Source organism: Equus caballus, chromosome 5, assembly GCF_041296265.1.
Source record: "Equus caballus isolate H_3958 breed thoroughbred chromosome 5, TB-T2T, whole genome shotgun sequence".
Taxonomy (NCBI): Eukaryota; Metazoa; Chordata; class Mammalia; order Perissodactyla; family Equidae; genus Equus; species Equus caballus.
The window spans coordinates 77,864,978-77,885,987 of record NC_091688.1 but is presented as its reverse complement, the minus strand read 5'-3'; the positions used below and the strand labels follow the sequence as shown (position 1 = coordinate 77,885,987).

The 21,010-nt window shown below is 37.8% G+C and overlaps 2 protein-coding genes across 9 annotated transcripts in view; one reads left to right on the top strand and one right to left on the bottom strand.

The window, feature by feature from the left end:
- Window positions 1–10,792, bottom strand: part of GLMN (glomulin, FKBP associated protein) — a 39,804-nt gene extending 29,012 nt beyond the window's left edge. For both annotated transcript variants that reach the window (XM_023641650.2, XM_023641649.2), the window contains exons 1-7: window positions 10,692–10,792; window positions 9,779–9,850; window positions 9,223–9,348; window positions 5,434–5,553; window positions 3,642–3,750; window positions 2,302–2,542; window positions 1,021–1,123 (exon numbers count right to left, since the gene is read on the bottom strand). In XM_023641650.2, the coding sequence (XP_023497418.1) occupies window positions 1,021–1,123; window positions 2,302–2,542; window positions 3,642–3,750; window positions 5,434–5,553; window positions 9,223–9,348; window positions 9,779–9,817 (738 nt within the window). In that variant the 5' untranslated portion in view covers window positions 9,818–9,850; window positions 10,692–10,792. The remainder of the gene's footprint in view (window positions 1–1,020; window positions 1,124–2,301; window positions 2,543–3,641; window positions 3,751–5,433; window positions 5,554–9,222; window positions 9,349–9,778; window positions 9,851–10,691) is intronic.
- RPAP2 (RNA polymerase II associated protein 2) overlaps window positions 10,769–21,010 on the top strand; it is a 72,585-nt gene continuing 62,343 nt past the window's right edge. For 3 of the 7 annotated variants that reach the window (XM_070268739.1, XM_070268738.1, XM_070268740.1), the window contains exons 1-6: window positions 10,781–10,929; window positions 11,674–11,719; window positions 15,007–15,121; window positions 16,533–16,631; window positions 16,838–16,903; window positions 19,093–19,181. In XM_070268739.1, the coding sequence (XP_070124840.1) occupies window positions 10,857–10,929; window positions 11,674–11,719; window positions 15,007–15,121; window positions 16,533–16,631; window positions 16,838–16,903; window positions 19,093–19,181 (488 nt within the window). In that variant the 5' untranslated portion in view covers window positions 10,781–10,856. Of the gene's footprint in view, window positions 10,930–11,673; window positions 11,720–15,006; window positions 15,234–16,532; window positions 16,632–16,837; window positions 16,904–19,092; window positions 19,182–21,010 lie in introns of all 7 variants that reach the window. The other 4 variants (XM_070268743.1, XM_070268742.1, XM_070268744.1 and 1 more) reach the window with 4 other exon arrangements.

Below are 21,010 nucleotides of genomic sequence, written 5' to 3'. Positions count from 1 at the left end.
TGACCTGTACCTGACACATGGCTCTTAAAACCCTTGTAAATTCCTAAGTACTAAGAGCATCTTTTGTTCTACTGAGGTGTCTCTGAGTGGACTCCTGGATGGGGACTAGTCACCAGAAAGACCAAGTCATAATGATTAGAAGCTTGAAATTTTTAGCCCCACTCCCCCAACTTCTCTAGAGAGGGGAGAGGGACTAGAAACAGAGTTAGTAATTGATCATGCCTACGTGAGGAAGCCTTCATAAAATCCCAACAGTACGGGGTTTGGAGAGTTTCCAGGCTGCTGAACGCATGCACCTACTGGAAGGGTGATACACTCAACTCCACGGGGACAGAAGCTCCTGCACTTGGAGCCTTCTCGGACCTCGCCCTATTTATCTCTTCATCTGGCTGATCATCTGTATTCCTTATCATATACTTTAATAAACTGGTAAACATAAGTAAGTGTTTCCCTGAGTTCTGTGAGCTGTTCTAGCAAATACTTAAATCTAAAAGGGGAGGAGGTCATGGGAATCTCCAATTTGTAGCCAAGTTGGACAGAAGTTATGGGTAACCTGAGGACCTATCATGTGCAATTGGCATCTGAAGTAGGGGGGCAGTCTCAGGGGACTGAGCCCTAAACCTGTGGGATCTGACACTATCTCCAGGTAGATTGTGTCAGAATTGAGTTAAATTGTAGGGCACCCAGCTGGAGTTGCAGAATTGCTTGGTGTGGGGAAAAAGCCCACATATTTGGTGACTGAAAGTGTCAGAGTGAAGTGTTCTGTGTGAAAGTAAAGGAGAAAGACACTGGAGGAGAACTGTAGGTTTTTCCAATGCACATGTTAATATTATTTATATTTGAGTAATAAAATTACTGGTGTTTATTTTCCATCTTTTTATCTGTGGTCTACAAAAATTACATATTGCTTTATTAATAAATGTATCAATTTACATGCTCATGTGCAGTACATGAGAACATGGCAGGATAACATTTTAGATTACAGCAGATATTAAAGCAGATTAAATTAGCTGTACTTACTATTATTTCAGATGCAAAATACCTTAAAGGATCATTTCCAGCTTCTTCAGACTGCTCAAGGAATTGTGCTGTCAGCAAAGGGCATTTCAAACTTTTGAAACAACTAAGGTATAAGAAATGGGTAACTATGAATACAGCACTTCCTGAGTATAAAATACCTCGTTCTATAAACATATCTAAGTTAATTTTACATGAAAAGTAACATTAACAGCAATAAATCAATGGCCTGTAAAACTGGTGATATAAGATCCTTCTTAGTAGTAATGGGAGAGCATGAGAACAATTTGCTAGACTCAGTGTGGTGAGATTCGTTTCTATGTCTGGAAAATGCCAACGGATACTGGATGTTTGTCTGAGGACCAGGGCTAGTCCAGACGCAGTTTTCATTAGTTCAAGGAAAAATTGGGACGATGTAGTAATTTTTCATAAAGCTATATTTGGTTTATTTAGACCACAGTTTATTCTGTGATTAAGCCTTTCCTATTTCCTTAGTTAAAATATCTTTTCTTTCACAAAATAATGGGTTTTATAAATGGTAAAAAAAAATTGTTAATGTCACCACCTGACAAGAAAGAAAGCTAACAGTAGTTTTAGTCTCCAAAATTTTAAAAATAAAATTATTGGTCCATGTAATTTAATAACCTAGTCCGACACTGTCCAAAAGAAATACAATGCAAACCCCATATATAATTAAAAATTTGTTGCATCACACTAAAAAAGTAGTAAGAAATAAAAGAAATTAATCAATAAATCCAAGGAGTATTTTATACTTAGAGCACTTCTTAATTTGGACTAGCCATATGGAAAGTGCTTGACTGTCGCATCGAAAGTGCATGTTTAGTCTACAGTACTCCTGGAGCAAATGCTGTTGGGAACTCTGCTACTGGCTTTGTGGTCAAGTTGGATGTTCAACTGTCTGCTGTTGCTGCTGCTGCTGCTGCTGCTCTCAAAGGGAGAGTAAAAAAACAATTCCCTCACAGAAAGACCAGATTCTTTGAGCTACACCTATCTATTTCCCCCACTTCTACTATTCACTTACTATGATGAGTAAAGGCAAGTCATAGAATATATGAAGTAAACAAATGGATTTTGGTTTTTTACTTTTTTAAAATATCAGTGCCTCCTCATTAAATGCCCAGGATATCAACTAAACCCTATATTCTTCTAAAATTCAAAATTTCACACTAAAGTTTATACTTCCATTGCAAAGAAATAAAGAAACATAAAATAACTGATCTATTACTTAAGTCTATTGTGAAGTGTTCTTAAAAATATACTTACAACTTCAGTAATTCATCCTTTAAGTTTTCATTTTCCTGAGAGTTTTCTTTGTCATCCATGACTTCTTCTACAAAAGGCTTAGTGAACTCTACTAAGGCCTTGCAACACTGACAAAGGCCATAGTCATCTGTTTGTATTTGTTCTTTTGAGTATGGAACAGGAAGGAGAGAGAGCTGACTCCAAAGGGTAGACAATGCTAATCCAACTGAATATGCCTTGTTGTTACGAAGTTTCTGAATCACTAAAATAGAGACCAAGTTGTTACTTGAGGTAGGCTCATCAAGTATGCTAAACATGGGACAAGAAGTCCAGTAAATGATGTAGAATTAAAACACACTTTTTTTTCAACTTTAACAATTCTGAAATCAGAGTGACACAACATAGCTTAATTGGCAGTGTTTTTTCCTTTTTAGTGGTGCATAAAATAACGGATCTTTATACTAAAAGTGTACGTTTACATGGCAATTTACAATGGATGCCATGAAATCTTGTTTAGGGATGTTTATGACAGGTTACATACTTAAGACAGAAACACTTCTTCCTATGTTTTTTGGTCGCTGTAAGTATAAAATAAGATAAAGTGTCTTGTAAACTATAAAGCACTGTAAAAATGGGAGGGAGTATTACGAGATTTTTCTTTCTAGAAGACTTCGAATATTTCAAGTGGTACAAAGCTGCTGGGCATTCACATTTAAAACAAACTTACTCTAACTTCTGATTCTGGGTCCTTCTATCAGACTCTGAGTTATATGTAGGTCATAAAATGAAAAAGTAGTCTCTTCTCATGGATAAATACTGTCTGCCTTGGTTGCCAACATCCATTACTTACCAATACTGTTACTGCACTCAGCCATGGAGCCTTTTCCTTCCACACTTGTTCTTTCTTCAGCAGTACCTTTGCTATTCCCAATCCCAACCTCCCGAGGCAGAGGCTGAGCAATGCCCTGCCTGATACTGTTTTTAACCAAGATAAAGGACTACCACAATGCTATCAGATTGAGGACTGCAGACACCACAGAGGCAATCCTTTAAATGTGTTTACAGGGAAAATTCTAGCTATAAGTTGCAGATAGGGAGGTTAGGCAAAAAGCTATAGATTACAACACAGCACATTGAAAACAGCATGACATTCAACAAAATATTACTGGGTACCCATTCTGTACCAGGTACTGTCATCTTTCTATGGGCAGCAGGACTCAAACTGGCACTGCTATTACTAGCTTAAGCAGAGGACTCAGTATCTAGTCATGAACTTTACTTTGGTATAGTGTTGACATTTTGGAGAAATATCACTTACATAGATAAAACCAAAAACACTTAGATATCAAAATACTTATTACCTGTTTGTAATGGCTGAAGTAAAAGAAGGATAATTTGGGATATCTGTTTTCCAGAGGGCTCTTCAATCAGTTCAAGCAAACCCAACAATAATTCCTTTGGATTACATAACTATAAAAATATTCACAATTGAACCTGTTTAATACAAGTTTTATTTAAAGCCAGATGATTACTATTTTTAAAAGAAGGCAGATGCTGAGAAAATATAATTATTTTTGCTTAACAGTAAAACACCTTATACAATTAAAAAAAATACACTAGCAAAACACAGAATCTGTTATTACCCTAGTCAAATCACTGTAAAACTAGAAAGAAGTAAGAAGTCAAAAGGTCTCCTAATGGAGAACTACATTTTAGAGATTTAAATTCCTGGCTAAAGGAAGAGCTAGAGAAACAGGGGAAGGAAGAGCCTGATCACCAGAGCTGAGGTCTCCTTCGAGCTGTGATCTACTCCAAAGGCTGCCTTAGTTTCTCAGGGCTTCCAACAGGTGGGACCTCTCTACGTATGTCAGGGTATGTAGATGAACGTGGTGTCTTCCTTTTTTTTTTTTTAAAGATTGGCACCTGGGCTAACAACTGTTGCCAATCTTCCTTTTTTTTTTTATCCTGCTTTATTTTCCCAAACCCCCCTGGTACATAGTTGTATATCTTAGTTGCAGGTCCTTCTATTTGTGGGATGTGGGACGCCACCTCAATATGGCCTGACGAGCGGTGCCATGTCCGCGCCGAGGATCTGAACCTTGGGCCGCCAAAGCGGAGTGCGCGAACTTAACCACTCGGCCACGGAGCCGGCCCCGAACGTGGTCTCTTCTGTGCTTCCTGAACAGATAAAACTTTGCATTGCCTGTGACTGACTGGCCACATCTTATCACCTCATTTGCCTTGGTTTTTTTTAAAAGCTCTCATAGTTAATAACTAATATCTAGATGGAGTTCCCTCTTTCCAAGTATATATTTGTGTTTATTTGTACTGATCTCTAAGTAGCTTCTTACAATGTCCTTTTTCTCAGAATTTATTTTTCTTAACCATCATTTTTTTTTTTTTTTTAAAGATTTTATTTTTTCCTTTTTCTCCCCAAAGCCCCCCCGGTACATAGTTGTGTATTCTTCGTTGTGGGTTCTTCTAGTTGTGGCATGTGGGACGCTGCCTCAGCGTGGTCTGATGAGCAGTGCCATGTCCGTGCCCAGGATTCGAACTAACGAAACACTGGGCCGCCTGCTGCGGAGTGCGCGAACTTAACCACTCGGCCATGGGGCCAGCCCCTCTTAACCATCATTTTTTACCTATAACTCTATTAACGTTTTACCAAAAGTCTCTTTTTAAGATTGTCAGTCACAACTAATCTATTTTCTATTCCTATTTCCACTGTGCTCACATGCATTCTAGGTTTTTCATATTCTTTTAGGGAGCAAACCACAGAGGAAAGGGCAATGAGATTTGATTCTAGTTCCAACGTTGCCAAAAGATCACTGTGGCCTTGAACTAGCTCTAACCCTTATCTCTACATCTAGACAATCAGCTACTTGTTAAAAATAGAGCTTCTTAGGTCTCTCCTTGGAGGTTCTCAATCAGAGGGTCTGACGTGAGGTTAGGTGATTCTTATATCCACAAAGTTGGGGAAACTGAAGTGGACTTGCCCATCCAATCAATAAGGTTGGGTCTTTTCTCCGAAGAGCTCTCTCCTGTATTTTCATGAACTAAACAGCGTTCTCACGAAAAACAAGCATTAAACATTAAAGGGAATTATAAAATACTGCTGCGTATTCTAACAAAGAGAACCTAGTTTTAACTTACCTTTACTAATAAATCAAGCATCAGAAAATAGTATTTCCTTTTATCATCTTCCTTGTCATTCCATAAAAGGCATCGAACAACAGGACCAACAAGATTCCAGCCCATATTCTTGATGATGACCTATAAAAGCATTTTGAAAGTAAAGCAAATACTGCCATCTATAGGACTCTCACAGTGAGCTTTCTTAACTTGGAGGAACTTAGAATTTCCTCTAAAATAGGAAAGATGAGTCTTATGACATCTCACCATTGACTTCCTAGAGTTGGCTGCTAACAGATACCAACATTTTAAAGTAGTATTTAATGCGTTCACTGAGGAAAAGCAAAGGGGCCTTTACTTTTCCAGGTAAGGTGGTCTTTCCCAGGATTTAAACAGGAGACTTAATTTTCTGAATATGAGCAAGTACTTAATTTTCAAAAAGAATTTTGCTCCCCTGATTCAGAAAGAAATCCAGTCAATGCTCATGAATGTTCTACAGTTCCCCAGAGAATCTCTAAATATATATTATAGTCATGTAACTTATGTAAAAGAGGGGATGCCACTTCATTAACTTTCTCTCCTATAGATGAGTTGCTTCTATTTTCAAAGGTATTTCAGAATGCTTACCAACCAAGAAGTTGTTTATAATTAGTGATGCACATTCATTATCAAAACCACTGATTTTCAAAACTATCAACAATATTCTCCACTTCACTGGCCTGAATTCTACTTCAACTCCTCAGTATTTATCAGTATATAAATATATGTCAGGTCCCTAGAGTATTTTAGGTGCTAGAAAAAAAAGCAAGGAATATATTAGGTAAGATCTCTATCCTCACTGAGTTTACATTCTAGGTTCATTTGTAAAAAAACACATCTAGGAAGAAGACGAGCAGGTTCAACACCTGCTCCGTGACCCAGTCGTATAAGATAATAAAGGTAGAAGAGAAGGTCTAGCAGAATAGTCACTCTCCTCTGGGGAAAGCAAGAGGCGGCTTCCCAGAAGAGGTGACGGCTAAGCTAAGGCTTCTTAGAAAAACAGAGAAGTCTGTCAGGCACAGATAGGTGGGAAATATATTCACAGCTCTGAAACAATGTATAAAAGTATAAGACTTAACATGTCCTAGAGAACCAGCAACAGAATATGTTAGGGTATGTGAATACATAGTTCACAAAAGAGGAAGTACTATCCATTTATATTTTTGCTCATTTATCAACAGGACATTTTAATGTTTGCCTTCTCAATCTGCATGAGCTACCTATATGTTAATACTCACTTAGTCGTATTTATGACAAATAATTATTTGGTTTTTTGGTTGTCATTTTTTATATAGCAAAATATACTGATTTTTTTTACTGAGGAAGATTAGCCCTGAGCTAACATCTGTGCCAATCTTCCTCTATTTCGTATGTGGGTCACCGCCACAGCATGGCTTGATGAGTGGTGTAGGTCTGCACCTGGGATCTGAACCCGTGAACCCGGGCTGCTAAAGCAGAGCAGGCAGAACTTTAACCACTTGGCCATGGGGTCAGGCCCCTGATATTTCTCTTTGGTCCCCTTTCTACTGCTTTTAGGTTTAAAATGAATTTCCCCCTTTAGAGATTTATAAACATTCAAGTTTTTTTTTAAATACATATTTCACCTATTTTTTTTTATTCAATAAGATTTATATTGCAAGTATGGCATAAAATAAAGACTTAAATTTGATTTTCCTTTTTTTTAAACAAATAGCAAAACAATCATGCTTTTTACCTAAAGGAATAGATAGTTCAGTTGCTCTCTCTGAACATTTTTTCCATACTAGTTATTTCTTCTGCCTGGCACGCTCTTTTCCCAGATAGCCCCATAGCTGACAGTCCTGCTTCCTTCAAATCTCTGTACAGTTTTACCCGGCACAGTTCATCCCCCATGCTTTATTCCTCTGTGTAGTATTTAGCACTTTCTAACATACTACATAATTTATTTATCATGTATATATCTGTCTTCATTAGAATTTACAATCCATATGGGCAGTGAGTTTTGTTCACGACCAGATCTATTCCCAGCATCTACAGTAGGGGCTGTTACAAAATAGATGACCCATAAATACAGGTTGAATGATGTCTACTACTTCTAAGTGTAACAAATTATCCTCCCTCCAAAGATCTGACAGTCTCTTCTGTTTTCCTCTATTTTTTGTGTTGCTTGACTTTTAATATCTAGGTCTTTACTAATCAGGAATTTATGTTATGTGGTTAATTTTTCCCCAAATTACTAAAGATTTCTTCCACCACTACTTATTACATAAGCCTCTATTTGCTTTTCAAAACTTACTGTGAGACTCTACTTTTCCAACTATTTCCCTTTCCATAGGTTGACGTCTACCCTAATAAATGATTCTCTGAGAACAATTAACTATAAGAGAAATTCTAGATTTGAATAAGATTTGTATACCTGAGGTGAAAAAAAAAGAATTTTGATAAAATATTCTACAAATAGAATCCCAGCTGCAAAGTATCCACTCACTATGTAAATAGTAAATGGTCATGAGGAAGGGGAGTAAACACTGACTGACTATCCGTAAGCTACACCTTATTTTAATTTAATACTAACAACCCTACAGGGTAAGATTGTTATCCTCAATTGATAGACGAGAATACCAAAGTTTAGAGATTACTGAGATGCCCAGTGTCCAAGAACTAAAAGGTGGCAGAGCCAGGATTTGCATATAAGTCTGTCCAGCTTCAAGGCCTGTGTTTTTCCCACTATACCAGCGGTTTTCAGTGGGGGCAATTTTGTGCCCTTCCTACTGGGGACATTTGGCAATGTCTGGAGACATTTTTGATGGTCATTACTGGTGGGGGAGTGGGAGTACTGCTACAAAATATCAGTAGTGCCATCTTGAGAACCCTTGCAATATAGTATCTTAGGAGAAACTACTATTCATATGGCTCTTAAAAAAAAAAAACATTTAACACAAAGCAGATTAACAGTACATCTTGATCAATCTTGATTGTGTTACCTGACAAGAAAATTAGGTTGTAGTCAGTTTTAAACACTGTCTTATCAATAGCTGAACCTTTGAATTTAGCAGACCACACATTACAAAGGTGATTCTCAAGCTATTAAGGCTAAGCTCCACTATGCTTAAATCTATCACAATCATCTAATCTCTAATCATGCACAAATCTACATCTTAATCTCCTATTTCTCTACTGGGCTTCAACCATTACTTATCAACTGCCTGCTGCATTTAAACTTAAAATTTCCAAAATAAACTTATTTGTCCTCCTTGAGGAACTTTCTCCTCTTCTTAGGTTGCCTTTTTCTGTTTGGGACATATATTATCCTCTCAGAGGCTAGAAACCCAGTCATCTTTGATGCCTCCCTCTCTCTCATCCCACAGTCAGTCAACCTCCTCAATTCCACTCTAAAACTTCCTTTCAAGTGCTACACAGATGCGAGGCAGAGCAGAGTGCTTGAGAGCTCTGAAACCAGGCTGTACAGGTCTGAATCCTGGATGTCACATAAAAGCTGAGTCACTTTTGGGAAAGTTATTTATCTTTCAGTGACTATTTCCTTATCTACAAAATGAATTTGATAGTATTACCTATCTTACGGAATTCTGGAAAGGCCAAATGAGTTAACAGATGTAAAGCACTTAGTAACTGGGACATAGTAAATAATAAATATTACCTACTATTAATTCTATCATTATTAGCTAAAAGTAAGGCACTCTCAAAAGTTATCCTCTGAGAACACAAATGAATGGATGAATAATAGCATCATGTGGCTATTCCCTTCCTAGTACACACAAACATTGTACTTACCTTATTCTTTTCATTTTGAATAATTTCTAATAGCTGCTCTACGTGCCCTTCATCTATGCATCTTTGGCCTGCTACCTGAAATAGGCCAAAATCTTCTTCTTTAAAGTCTTGCTCATCTAGGATTTGCTAGCAAGAACAAAATAAACAAAAATCAAACACGTTGAGGCAAATAAAAACTCAATAACTACTTGATTTCTCTGAAAAAAGGAAATCTGTCTAAATTCTAGATAAGTTGCACATAAGCATATGTATGAAAATTAGAATTAGTCTAATAAATACTTTAATGAATGATCTTGAAATTCACCCTGCTAAAGAAATCTATGGTAAGGATCAGCATTAAAAATGTAAAAGGTTATTTAGACAAGTATGTCACTTGGAGAAACAATCCAATCTACCTTCTTGTCCTCATCCTATTTTTTCATAGGTTAAAAAAAGCAAGGATTAAAGATGATTAACAATTTGAGTGATCGTTAAATGTAATTAAAAATAATCTGTGCCCTTCCCATATTTTGAAAGGTATTTAATTTTACAAAAAGAAAAAAAAAGAATTACTTACACATCTCTTTATTATAGATTGAAGTTCCTCCACAGCCATTCCTATTTTTCCTAGTTTTGACGCTGAAATGTACTAATACAAAACACACCGTTAAGTATCAGTGATACTACATTGAAGTACTAATAATGTTTCTTTCTGATGAATTAGTAGTAAATACAATAAAGAAAACAGAAACTTTTAAAGCTGAAATGTTTTTACTGAAAGTTAGTATGTTAGCCTAAGAAAATAAAAATGTATTAAAAAAAAAAAACTCCTGTTGCATCTTTTTCTTCCAGGAGCAGTTTTGAAAGATACACTTAAAAAAAAATCCTCTAGAGCACCCCCAGGAAGCAGCACAAATATGGACTATATAAATGACTTTAAAAAGGCAAAGTATTTCTTTTCCAAAAGGTGGGCTTGAAATCCGTTCTAATCATTAGGGAATTTTTTATTTTTTAACGTCCCACCAGAGCAACACAACTCACCCAGACAGGGTGAAAGTCCAAATGCCCTTCACCCCAAGTGTGACCGAGGCATTTCCCTGTAAGAGATGCGCTCCCCCAGGTATTCAATCCAGACAGGGAACTGGCTGTATCGCACGGATTCGAGGCGGCCGGCGGCCTCAGGGGACTAGCGTTCCCTTCCCACCGGCCGCCGTTTCTCCGCGGGAAGGCCGAGCCCCAGGCCCGCAGCGGAGGCGCGGCTGGGCCGGGTCCTCCCGGCAGCGCGCTCCAGGGCGGATGAAAGCGCGGCGCGCGTGCGGGCGGCATCCAAGGAGGCCATTTCTCCCGATTCCTGCTCGCCTTGACGTTCGGGCCCCACCGCCTCGTGGGGCCTGGTCAGCCCGCGGCGCCGAGTCCTCCGCGGCTCACGGCCCACGGCGCCCAGCCCACGGCGAGCCCCGACACCCAGACCTCCCGGTGCGCCCACTTACCGGCTGGACCCCTCGCCCCTCTCTGCAGGCCGCTCCGCCTCCTCGGGCCGCGCAGGCCGCTCTCCGGGCCCGCCCCCCGCGGCCGGCCCCGCCCCGCGCTACGCAGGGAGGCGGAGCCTCGGGAGGAGAGGCCGAGGCCGGTGCCGAGCCGGTGAGGAGGCTGCCATGGCGGAGCCGGTCGGGCTGCGCGCCGCTCGCCCCAAGGCCCGGGCCCCCCGCGCCGCCCGAAGCGCCGCAGGTAGGAAGCAAGGTCGCTTCGCACGCTCGGCCCCTGAGAACTGAGCCCCGACAGGGTTCCAGACCGAGGCGCGCGGGGCGCTCCCGCAAGGCTGCCCCGGGGGAGGTGGTCTTCGGGGCGGAGAAGGCCAAGAGCTTCGTCCCGCCGTGCTCGCGCGTTCTGGGGAAGACCGCCCGCCGCCCCCCGTCTCTTTACACCAGCCTTCCACGATTCCCCCGTCATGGGCTGTGCTCCAGTCTCGGAGGGAGGGGCAGCAGACGTCCTGGGAGCCGGGAGTCGCCAGAGTGGGCAAGTGACCAGGGCAGCGTCGGCGGGCAGTGTGCAGCTGGCCTTGGACCCAGCGCTGGTCCTCCTTCCAGAGGTCCTGTGGCTTGGGTGCCCCCGTTCTCTGAGGGCTCAGACTTCCCGCTCTCCCCGGGAGCGAACCTTTGGGGGACGGAGAGAGGTTGCCCGTAAAAGTACCCACATCTCAGATTTTTTGGGGAGTGCTTAACTATGCAGCTCTGATTCAAGACAAAATTCAATCCCGAAAGAGGTGCGTTTTAACCAAAAAAATTCGGGAATAATTAATTAATTTACAAGAACAAATTGGATTCCCTTCCCATTTCATTTGATTTACAAACAGGATTGGAAAGGAAATGTGTGGGAAAGAAGAAGAGATGTCTACGGTTTATGTGGGCACGAATCTGTCCTGTAACCTAGTGTGTGTGTGTAAACTTGACCTACTGTTTTTTTTCATTGTAGGTAGTAAACAGACAAGTGCTTTGAAACAAGAAGATGCTTCCAAAAGGTATGAGAACTACTTGGACAACTGCATTCTCTTATCTGTTTATCTGACATAAATTGAACCATTTTTGAAAACAATAATAGGTGCTACCTTAGAGAAAATTATTCTGAGAGAGAAGGGAAAGATCTGGGAAGCACTGTAGATTCTCACATAGACTGTTACGTCCCCCTACTCCTTGCTTTAAGAAAACCAAATCAGACCCTTTTAGATTGTTGGTGAAGGTATGAGTATCTCAGAAAGGTAATAAGCAGTCCTGAATTAACCAGGTTCTCCTCTTCCACCTCTTCAGATACTCTCTCCTTTTTTTGCTTTGTATGACAGGGACTCCAAGAAGCCTTTTCTGTTCTTTGTTTACATCATGTCCATATTTTCAGCAAAAAGTTGTCCTGTACTATCTCTTGGCTTCTCCTAAAAAAGGCAAGATTTATATCCTGTCACAAAAAGTTTCCAGAATAGGAGTAGTCTAGGAGGATGATTTAAAAATGTATATCTATGATTTATCATTTTATGAAGTATTGGCTTTGGCCTTAATTTACTCGCTCTTTCAAAAGTTATTTACCCAGTGTAGGATATGCTAGACCTGTGTTAGGCCCTGAGGATATGGTTTTGAACAGAATAAACACAGTCCTGTCTAGTGGAACAGAGAAATACCTATTAAATTATCACAAATAAGTACAGAATTACAAATTGTGATAAGTGCCATAAAGGAAAAGACTATGATGTTATGAGGAGGAGCTAATAACAAGAGTCCAGTTTAGTTGGAGGTTGGCAGGGAGGATGGCAGGTTTTCAGGGAGAGACTTCTCTGAGAAAGTAATAATTAAGCTGAGACTTGAAGGCCAAGTAGGCATTAACCGGACAAGGAGTAGTGAGAGCGCATCTCCAGCCAGAGGTGGCAGTATGTATGACAAGAAAAAGCTTGGACATTTAAAGAAAGGAGAGATGCCCAGGGTGGTGTGCAGTGTTCTGAGCAAGGGAAGAAAGAAGCGTAGGAAAGAGTTAGAGAGGCAGGATTCCATTCTTAAAGTACCTGCTGGGCCATGGTGAGAAATTTCAATATTCCAAGTGCAAATGGGAGAACTTTAAGTAATAAAGTGTTAGAATTTAAGTCTAAAAAGTTTTAAGATGTTAGGGTTGGTGATCATCTGGGAATGGAGAAATTGGGTGCATTTGAGATCTGTTTTGGCGAGGCCTTCCCTGTGGAGCAGCATGGTTATCCTGACTTGGTTTTAGGAAATATTGCAAGAGTAAAGTTTAGTTAACATTGATATTGACAGTAATTTGCAACTCACCTCAACACTGATCTGACCACAAACCTGAGGAGATCATGTTTTATTCTGAGCGCTACAATTTGAGGAACATAGATAAGCTGAAATGTATTTTGAGCAGATCACCCAGGATGATGAAACAATTAAAATCCATGGGGGTAACCAAATAGTTGTTGAGGGGAGTGATTCTTTATGAATTTAGTCCCATTGAAAACTCCTTCTCCATTCCATCCAGGTGAATACTGTTAAGCCAGAAATGAAAGAACTTTGCAAAAATATCAAACAGTTTCACTCTTCACACTAAGTTTTTTATTTAAAAGATATATTAACATGTAATGGGTATATTATTATTAAATGAATTAATAAATGCTTTACAATTTTCTCACTTTTAATCTTAATATGGTAAATATCAACAGATATAATCTACATAAGCAAAAACTGTAATTTTAAGAGTATAAAGCAGTGCTGAGACAAAGGAGTTTGAGAACCACTGCTGTGCACCATACTCCCTGTCGTCATTTGGGACAGAGGACAGCAGTGAGACAGGGCTATCCGTGAGAAGCGGCTGTAGGTATCCATCCGTTAGGAGGAGTGGCTGTTACTGGAGGTTGAGGTAGTTAACAGCTTAGGTCAGCAATTCCTAACAGAGATTGTGTACTGATCATAGTACATGATGAGTACATAGCACATGATGGTACATAGTACATAGTACATGTCATAGTAGTGATCACAGCAAAATGAGAAAAATAAAATAATGTTTTTCATAAAGCTAAATGTATTCAGTATAAAGAACTGCCTTTTAATCTGTGTTCATGTCTTTTATACTTCCTTGATGTAAGAATGACTTTTATGAAATGGTGAGGGAATAGGTGTTAGTTGCAAATTTCGTCTAGTTTTAACGTCCCTGGTTAGCAATCCTGTGTCAGTCCTCCAAATTATTTTTATAAAACATATTGCTCCAGGCAAGGAATTAGAGTCTAAAGTCTTGGGAGTTAATGAAAGTAGGGAAAAACAGTGAGTACATTCTAGGTCCAGATATGAGAGCCAAGTCAAGGTCCTGGAGGCCAGCAAAGGTTTTTCCTGTAAGCAAATAGAAACCAGTGCAGGAAAGGAGCAAATAAGTCACCAAGATACTTGGCATCTTTGGTCCTATGGCAGTGATTCTCAACCCGGTTGCACACTAAGATTATCTGTAGCACTTTTAAGAAAACACCAATAACCAGGCCCCATCCTCAGAGATTCTGATTTAATTAGCCTGCAGTGGGTCCTGGGCATCTTTTTTAAAGGTCTCATCAGATAATCCTAATGAGCAGCTAGAATTGAGAACCACTGTGCCAGGGCCATTGTTTGATCAGATAGCCTCTGCCTTTATTTTCCATGTGTTTGGGGCCAGCAAAGGCTGACAGAGTCCCACTGGTGCCAGGACAAGAACTAGCCCTCCTAGGAAGATTGTTCTTTTCCTAAACCACATAGTCATACCAATTATGACATCAGTAATTTATTTAATCAGACTTTACAACAAAGTAAGTAAACACTTCTTTGCAGATATGACTCTGTCCTGTCAAACTGGGTGATCAGTTCATTTTTGAGGTTGATACAAACTTTTATTTGTAAGAACAGCCAAAGTCATCTTTTTGTCCTCTAATCTCTTCTGATTTCTAAGGATTTCATTGGAAAAACCTCCCTTTTTAGGTACACACAGGAATGATAGAGTATAAATTCTTTAACTGGCAAAAAGATTTCCTGTCATTTTCTATAGGAGTTTCTAAGTTCTTCCTTGTTCTTTGAGCTCTGGAAATCAAATAATCCTGTTATTATGGCAGATTTTATGTGTACGGTGCAACAGGTAGCTTGTTTTCTTTTTGAAAAGTATTGGGTCAAGGGTAACAGCATTAAAAATATGTAAATTTAATTTAAATAGCAAAATAGTAAGTTGTTAATGTATTTTAAAACAAAATTGGCTATGATAAAACTTACAGGTAGGATACTTATAAATTTTGAATATGTATTTTTTTAATTTTAGGAAAGCTGAACTAGAAGCAGCAGTGAGAAAGAAGATTGAGTTTGAGAGAAAAGCTCTACGTATTGTTGAACAGCTTTTAGAAGAGAATATTACAGCAGAATTGCTAAAGGAGTGTGTATGTGTTGACAGATTATTGCTTTTGTAGTACAAGATCGTTAAATCTATGCAACGTGAAACTTCCTTGCATTGTTGAAATTTTTAAATCTGTTCTCAGTCACCAGATGCAGGTATCAAGCTATATAATTTGTGCATTTTAGAATAATCAACTGTTATGCATTTCTTGTTGTATAATGACTTTAAAATGCACTAATGAAAAATAGCATGCATATTTTACCCCTTAGTAGCAGTTTTTTTATAACCGGTCTGCTTATCTCACTTGATTTCCATCACTTTGCACTAATGATCCCAATGTCAGTTTCCATATTCCATATGTTGTCTTATTTTAGTAACCGATTATTATTTTTGTTAATGTAATTCCTTTAATTTTTATATTTTAAAAACCTGAAATATAGATCACTTAAGATTTAACACATAACTGGAAGATTATAATCTGCATTAAAATTTTTTTTGTTTTCTTTAATGGCTTTATTGCATTAAAATTTTGAATGGAAATTTCTGTAATTTCTATTCTATAATTTCTATTATATCCTCATAATCCTTAAGAGAAAAAAGAAATAGAAAATTAAAACTCAGAGCTTCTATTGCAAAAATAATTCTTAGTGTAACTCAGATTTCTCTAAACAAGAGGAATATAAATATGGCAATATTTAGTTGAAATTGGTAACTGCATCAGAATCTGCATACATGGTGACTCTAAAGAAAACAGACAAACCAGAAATGCTTCATTTGAAACAAATAGCCTGTATCACTCTCAATAAAAACTATTTCAGTCCCTGTGAAGACAGAAAAACTTCTTCAGAAATAATCTCAAGAATTGAGATTATTTGGACGTGAAGATGTCGAAGGAAAATATTTGGTGTTAGCTTCTTACTATTACCCCACCATTCTCCTGTACAGTTTTTTCAGAAGCTGGAAGATTTTGCACAAAAGTTTGTTCGAGAGTCACAATGACACCTTTAATATACTTTGTTTTTTAAGATTGTGCTTTAAAAATAGGTAAAGTTATATCTTATTATTTTATGTGGTTTATTTTTTGAATAACGCTTTTTAAAAATAAAATATACTATCAATATTTTGCTGTGGTACAGCAGTCACTATAGCACCACTTCTTTCTCCTGCCTCAGAATTATTTCATGAACTGTATAATCTACAAAGATGCATAGTCTACAGTAGCAGAAACTTTTTGTTTCTTTTTAAATAATAACTAACACTTTTTGAGTACTTACCATGTGTCGAGCACTTTTCTAAGTGCTTTTCCTTTATTTTCTCCTTTGATTCTAACATCAAACCTATGAGATAGGTGCTGTTGTTATCTTATTGTCAGATGAGATGGATGAGGCTTAGAGAGCTGATAAACGAACTTTTCCAGTAATCTGGGTGGAACTATCCCTCTCATTTCATTGTAGGGGCAATTCATCACCCCTGCTCACTATAGTGATGTTGTGGATGAGCGTTCTGTCGTCAGCCTCTGCGGTTATCCCTTATGTCAGAAGAAGCTAGGAATCGTAAGTCACTAACTTTTTAAAATACGGGCTTTTAATTTTTATATTTAGCAAAATACTCTGTAGAAAGAAGAAGAAATGAAACTGAGGTCGTGAAATAATGACATGGGTTAGCCAAAGATATGATACATAGATGACTTGATCTTGTAACATAAAGTTCACGTTTGTTACTTGGATTCTTTTGTAAGCTGTACTTTCTTTTTTTTTAGATACCAAAACAGAAATATAAAATTTCTACCAAAACCAATAAAGTCTATGATATTACTGAAAGAAAGGTAAGTTTAAAGGCTGTGTTCAATGTGGCAAATTAATTTTTCACATTATTTAAATGGATTTCTAAAAATAACTGTTTAAAATCTTGCCTTTTAGAGAATAGCCCATGTTAAAAGTTTTTCATTTATAAATACTTCATTTAGGGTGTTAAAAAAAAAACCTGTTTGCTTAAGCTTTAATTATTATTTGAACGTTTAAAAAGTAGAAGTGCATACTGGCACAAATGTAGCAAATAAATCATGGAACAGAATAAAGAGCCAGAAACAAACTGACGACATATATGGACACTTGATATATGACAAAAAGAGTGTTGTAGATCAGTGGAAAAAAGGTGGAGTTTTCCATAATTGGTATGGCACAATTAGTTATCCATAGGGAAGAAGTTAAAATTGACCCCTGTCTATCTCAGTGCACAGACAGAGATCAATTTTAGGTAGATTAAGGACCTAAAGACAAGCCTTTTCAAAGGCAATATGGGAGGATATCTTTATAAACTTGGACCAGAGAGAACTTCTTAAATAAAATAAAACTATAGACCACAGAGGAAAAATTGATAAATTTTTCTACATTAAAATTAAATATATTGGCTCACTAGAAGTTCCCAAAAAGAGTGAAAAGATAAGCTACAAATCAGAAAGAGTTGTATTTCTCACATGTAACTGACTGCAGAGTCATAACCAGAATACATAATGTTTAAAAAAAAGACAAACCACCCTAGAAAAATTTTACAGAAGGAACTTGAATGGCTAATGAATATATGAAAAGATGCTCAGCCTTATCAGTAATCAGGAAAGTGGCAAATAAATACACATTAGGGGAGCCAGCCCAGTGGGGTAGTGGTTAAGTCCGCATGCTTCACTTCTGCGGCCCAAGCTTCATAGGTGTGGATCTTGGGTGTGGACCTAGCACCACTCCTCAAGCCACGCTGTGGTGCATCCCACATACAATAGAGGAAGATTAGGGCACAGATGTTAGCTCAGGGCCAGTCTTCCTCACAAAACAAAACAATGTTGAGTTGTGTTTTCACAGCCCTCAAATTAGCAAAATTATAAAAACCTGACAATATTAGTAACTCTTTATATTGTTGGTCAAATAAAAATTGGTATAACCTTTTTGAGAAACTGTTTGGCATTATCTACTAAACTCAAATTTGCGCATTCTTTATGACCAAACCTTTCTATTCTACTGTATATATATCCTAAGGAAATTCTTGTCTGTGTGCACAAGTTTATATGAATGTGTCTAGTTGTATAAACAGATATGGTATATATATATAATGGAATATTATTCAGCCTTAAAAAGGAAAGAAATTCTGAGACATGCTACAGTATGGATGAACTTTGAAGACATTATGTTAGTGAAATAAGCCAGCACAAAAGGACAAATGTTATATGAATCCACTTACATTAGGTAACTAGAGTACTCAAATTCATAGAGACAGAAAGTAGAATGGTGGTTGTCAGAGAAGGCAGAAATGGGGAGTTATTGTTTAATGGGTGTAGAGTTTCAGTTTTACAAGATGAAGAGAGTTCTGGAGATGGTTGATGATGATGGTTGCACAACAGTGAGAAGGTACTTAATGCCACTGGACTGTACACTTAAAAATGGTTAAGATGGTAAATTTTAGCTATTTTACCACAGTTTTTTTTTAATTTAAAAAATTGTAAAAAAAAGTTTATGGTAAAATTGTAGTGATAGCAAAAAAAATTAGAAACAGTTCAGTTGTCCTTAATAAATAAAGGATAGTATACTTATGCAATGGAATGTAACGTACAGTGTAAATGAATAAACTACAGTATATGAATGAATCTCAAAAATATAATGTGGATCAAAAGAAGACAAGAATACATAACAATATGATTCTATTTAGAGAAAGTTTAAAAGTCAGCGAAGCTGAATGATATATTTTATAGGGATATGTATATAGGTAGCAAAACTAAAGGAAACGGGAATGAGTAACAAAATTTATGGTAGTGGTTACCTCTGGGGAATGTGAAGAATGATGCCCTCGGGGAGGGGCACATGGAAGCCTTCAAAGGTATTGTATGGTATTTCTTACCTTGGGTAGTAGATTCATGGGTTTTCATTTTTTTCTGTGAATTATGTATTTATGTTTTATATTCTCTTCTGTTTGTAAGTTGTGTTTCACAATACAAAAAAAAATTTACTTGTTTTAAAATGTTCTTTTCAGTGTTTTTGCAGCAACTTTTGTTATAAAGCATCTAAGTTTTTTCAAGCACAAATTCCTAAAACTCCAGTATGGGTTCGAGAAGAAGAAAGGTAATTTAAATCATTATACGTACATTTGTTCATATGTTCTAATAATTTCTTGCTGCTTTTTTTTTTTTTGAGGAAGATTAACCCTGAGCTGTTGTCCACCACCAAACCTCCTCTTTTTACTGAGAAAGGTTGGCCCGAGCTAACATCTTACTCTATTTTATGTGTGGGGTGCCTGCCACAGCATGGTTTGATATGCAGTGTGGACATCCGCGGCCGGGATCTGAACCAGTGAACCCAGGGCTGCTGAAGCAGAGCATGCGAACTTAACTGCTATGCCACTGGGCCAGCCCATCTTTCTGCTTTTTGAGATATGCAGACAGTAGGTCTAGTTTTCTTTGAATGTTACCATTGCACACATTTTAATTGTGGAGAAATAGTTATATTTTAAGCATAGCTATTAAGGATTTTACACTAAAAATCAGAAAACTAATACATACAAATGTTATTTGTTTGCTGTTTTAGTTCTAATCACAAAACCTGAACTTCACTTCCTGCTATGCCAGTTATTTCTATTAATTCTCACAATATAATCCCAGAATAAAAATGTTAAATTTTTTCAGAAGATACTGGATCTTGGGATCCAGCTGAACTCACTTTTTTCTTAGGAAACTGTGTACTAACGTTTAAAAGTTTAAGTTACTGGGGCTGACCCAGTGGCGTAGCAGTTAAGCTTGCATGCTGTGCCTCACCAGCCCAGGGTTCACGGCCCGGATCCTTGGAGCAGACCTACACACCACTCATCAAGCCATGCTGTGGCAATGTCCCACGTACTAAATAGAGGAAGATTGGCATGGATGTTAGCTCAGGGCTAATCTTCTTCACACACACAAAAAAAGTTTGTTGTTAATTCATTCAATCTTTATTAAAAATCAGTAAAATATTTTATAAATTTGAAGAAAGCCAATTTAAAGAGTCATTTATAGCAAAAAAAGTTTATGGACATTTTTGGGATTTGTCTCTTTGGAAATGTTTAAACATTTAGAACATTTTAGTAGTTGCTGAATTTGAGAGAAAATTTAGTATTGAGGGGCAAATGGCATATTATTATTTAGAAAGTTAACAAAAATTATTGTTATGTAATTAAACTGTATTGTCCAGAAAGTCCAAAGGCTTAAGTCAATGAGATAATGTGCCAAGTAATTCATGTTTGATAGAGAATATCATAACAACACAAGACAGTGTTCATTGTGGTAAAATAGTTAGGATCTATGCTAAATAAACTTAATGACAAAAATGTAAAGAGATGCAAGTTAACTAAAGATCTTTGCCTAAAAAAGAAATTCCTAAAGTCTTAACTGATGCACAAGGAAATATGACACTACTGTAGGTTCAACCAGCATCAGGTGTACTGATGACAGTACCTTTGTTGGCAGACACCTTTGCCTGCTGATCCAATTTTGTGTAGTTTAGAATATGTAAAACATACCACCCTGTGGCCTTTGTTAATTGAATTAAACATAAAACTAAATTGTTCATCATTTCTTCTCCAGCCTCTGTGACTTTCTTGTTTGGAGGATAAAATATTGTAGCATTGTTCAAGCTACATTGGGAATCTTAGAGCACCTTTTTGACTACCACTGTTTTTCTCTTTTCTTGATATTTCTTTCACCAGAGCTGCCCATTGCCTCCTCAGCTTTATGACAGCAACATATTCCATTCCCCACTGTTAAGATCCATGTTTCCTTAAGTTATCCTTAACTTTGCTTCCAGAGATATCTTCAGTACTTCTTAAATTTAGCCCTCTCATTTAGCCCATCTTATCTACTTCAGCTGCTTCAAAACCATTTACTATACCACCTTTCCTGTCATCTCTCTTTTCTTCAAATATA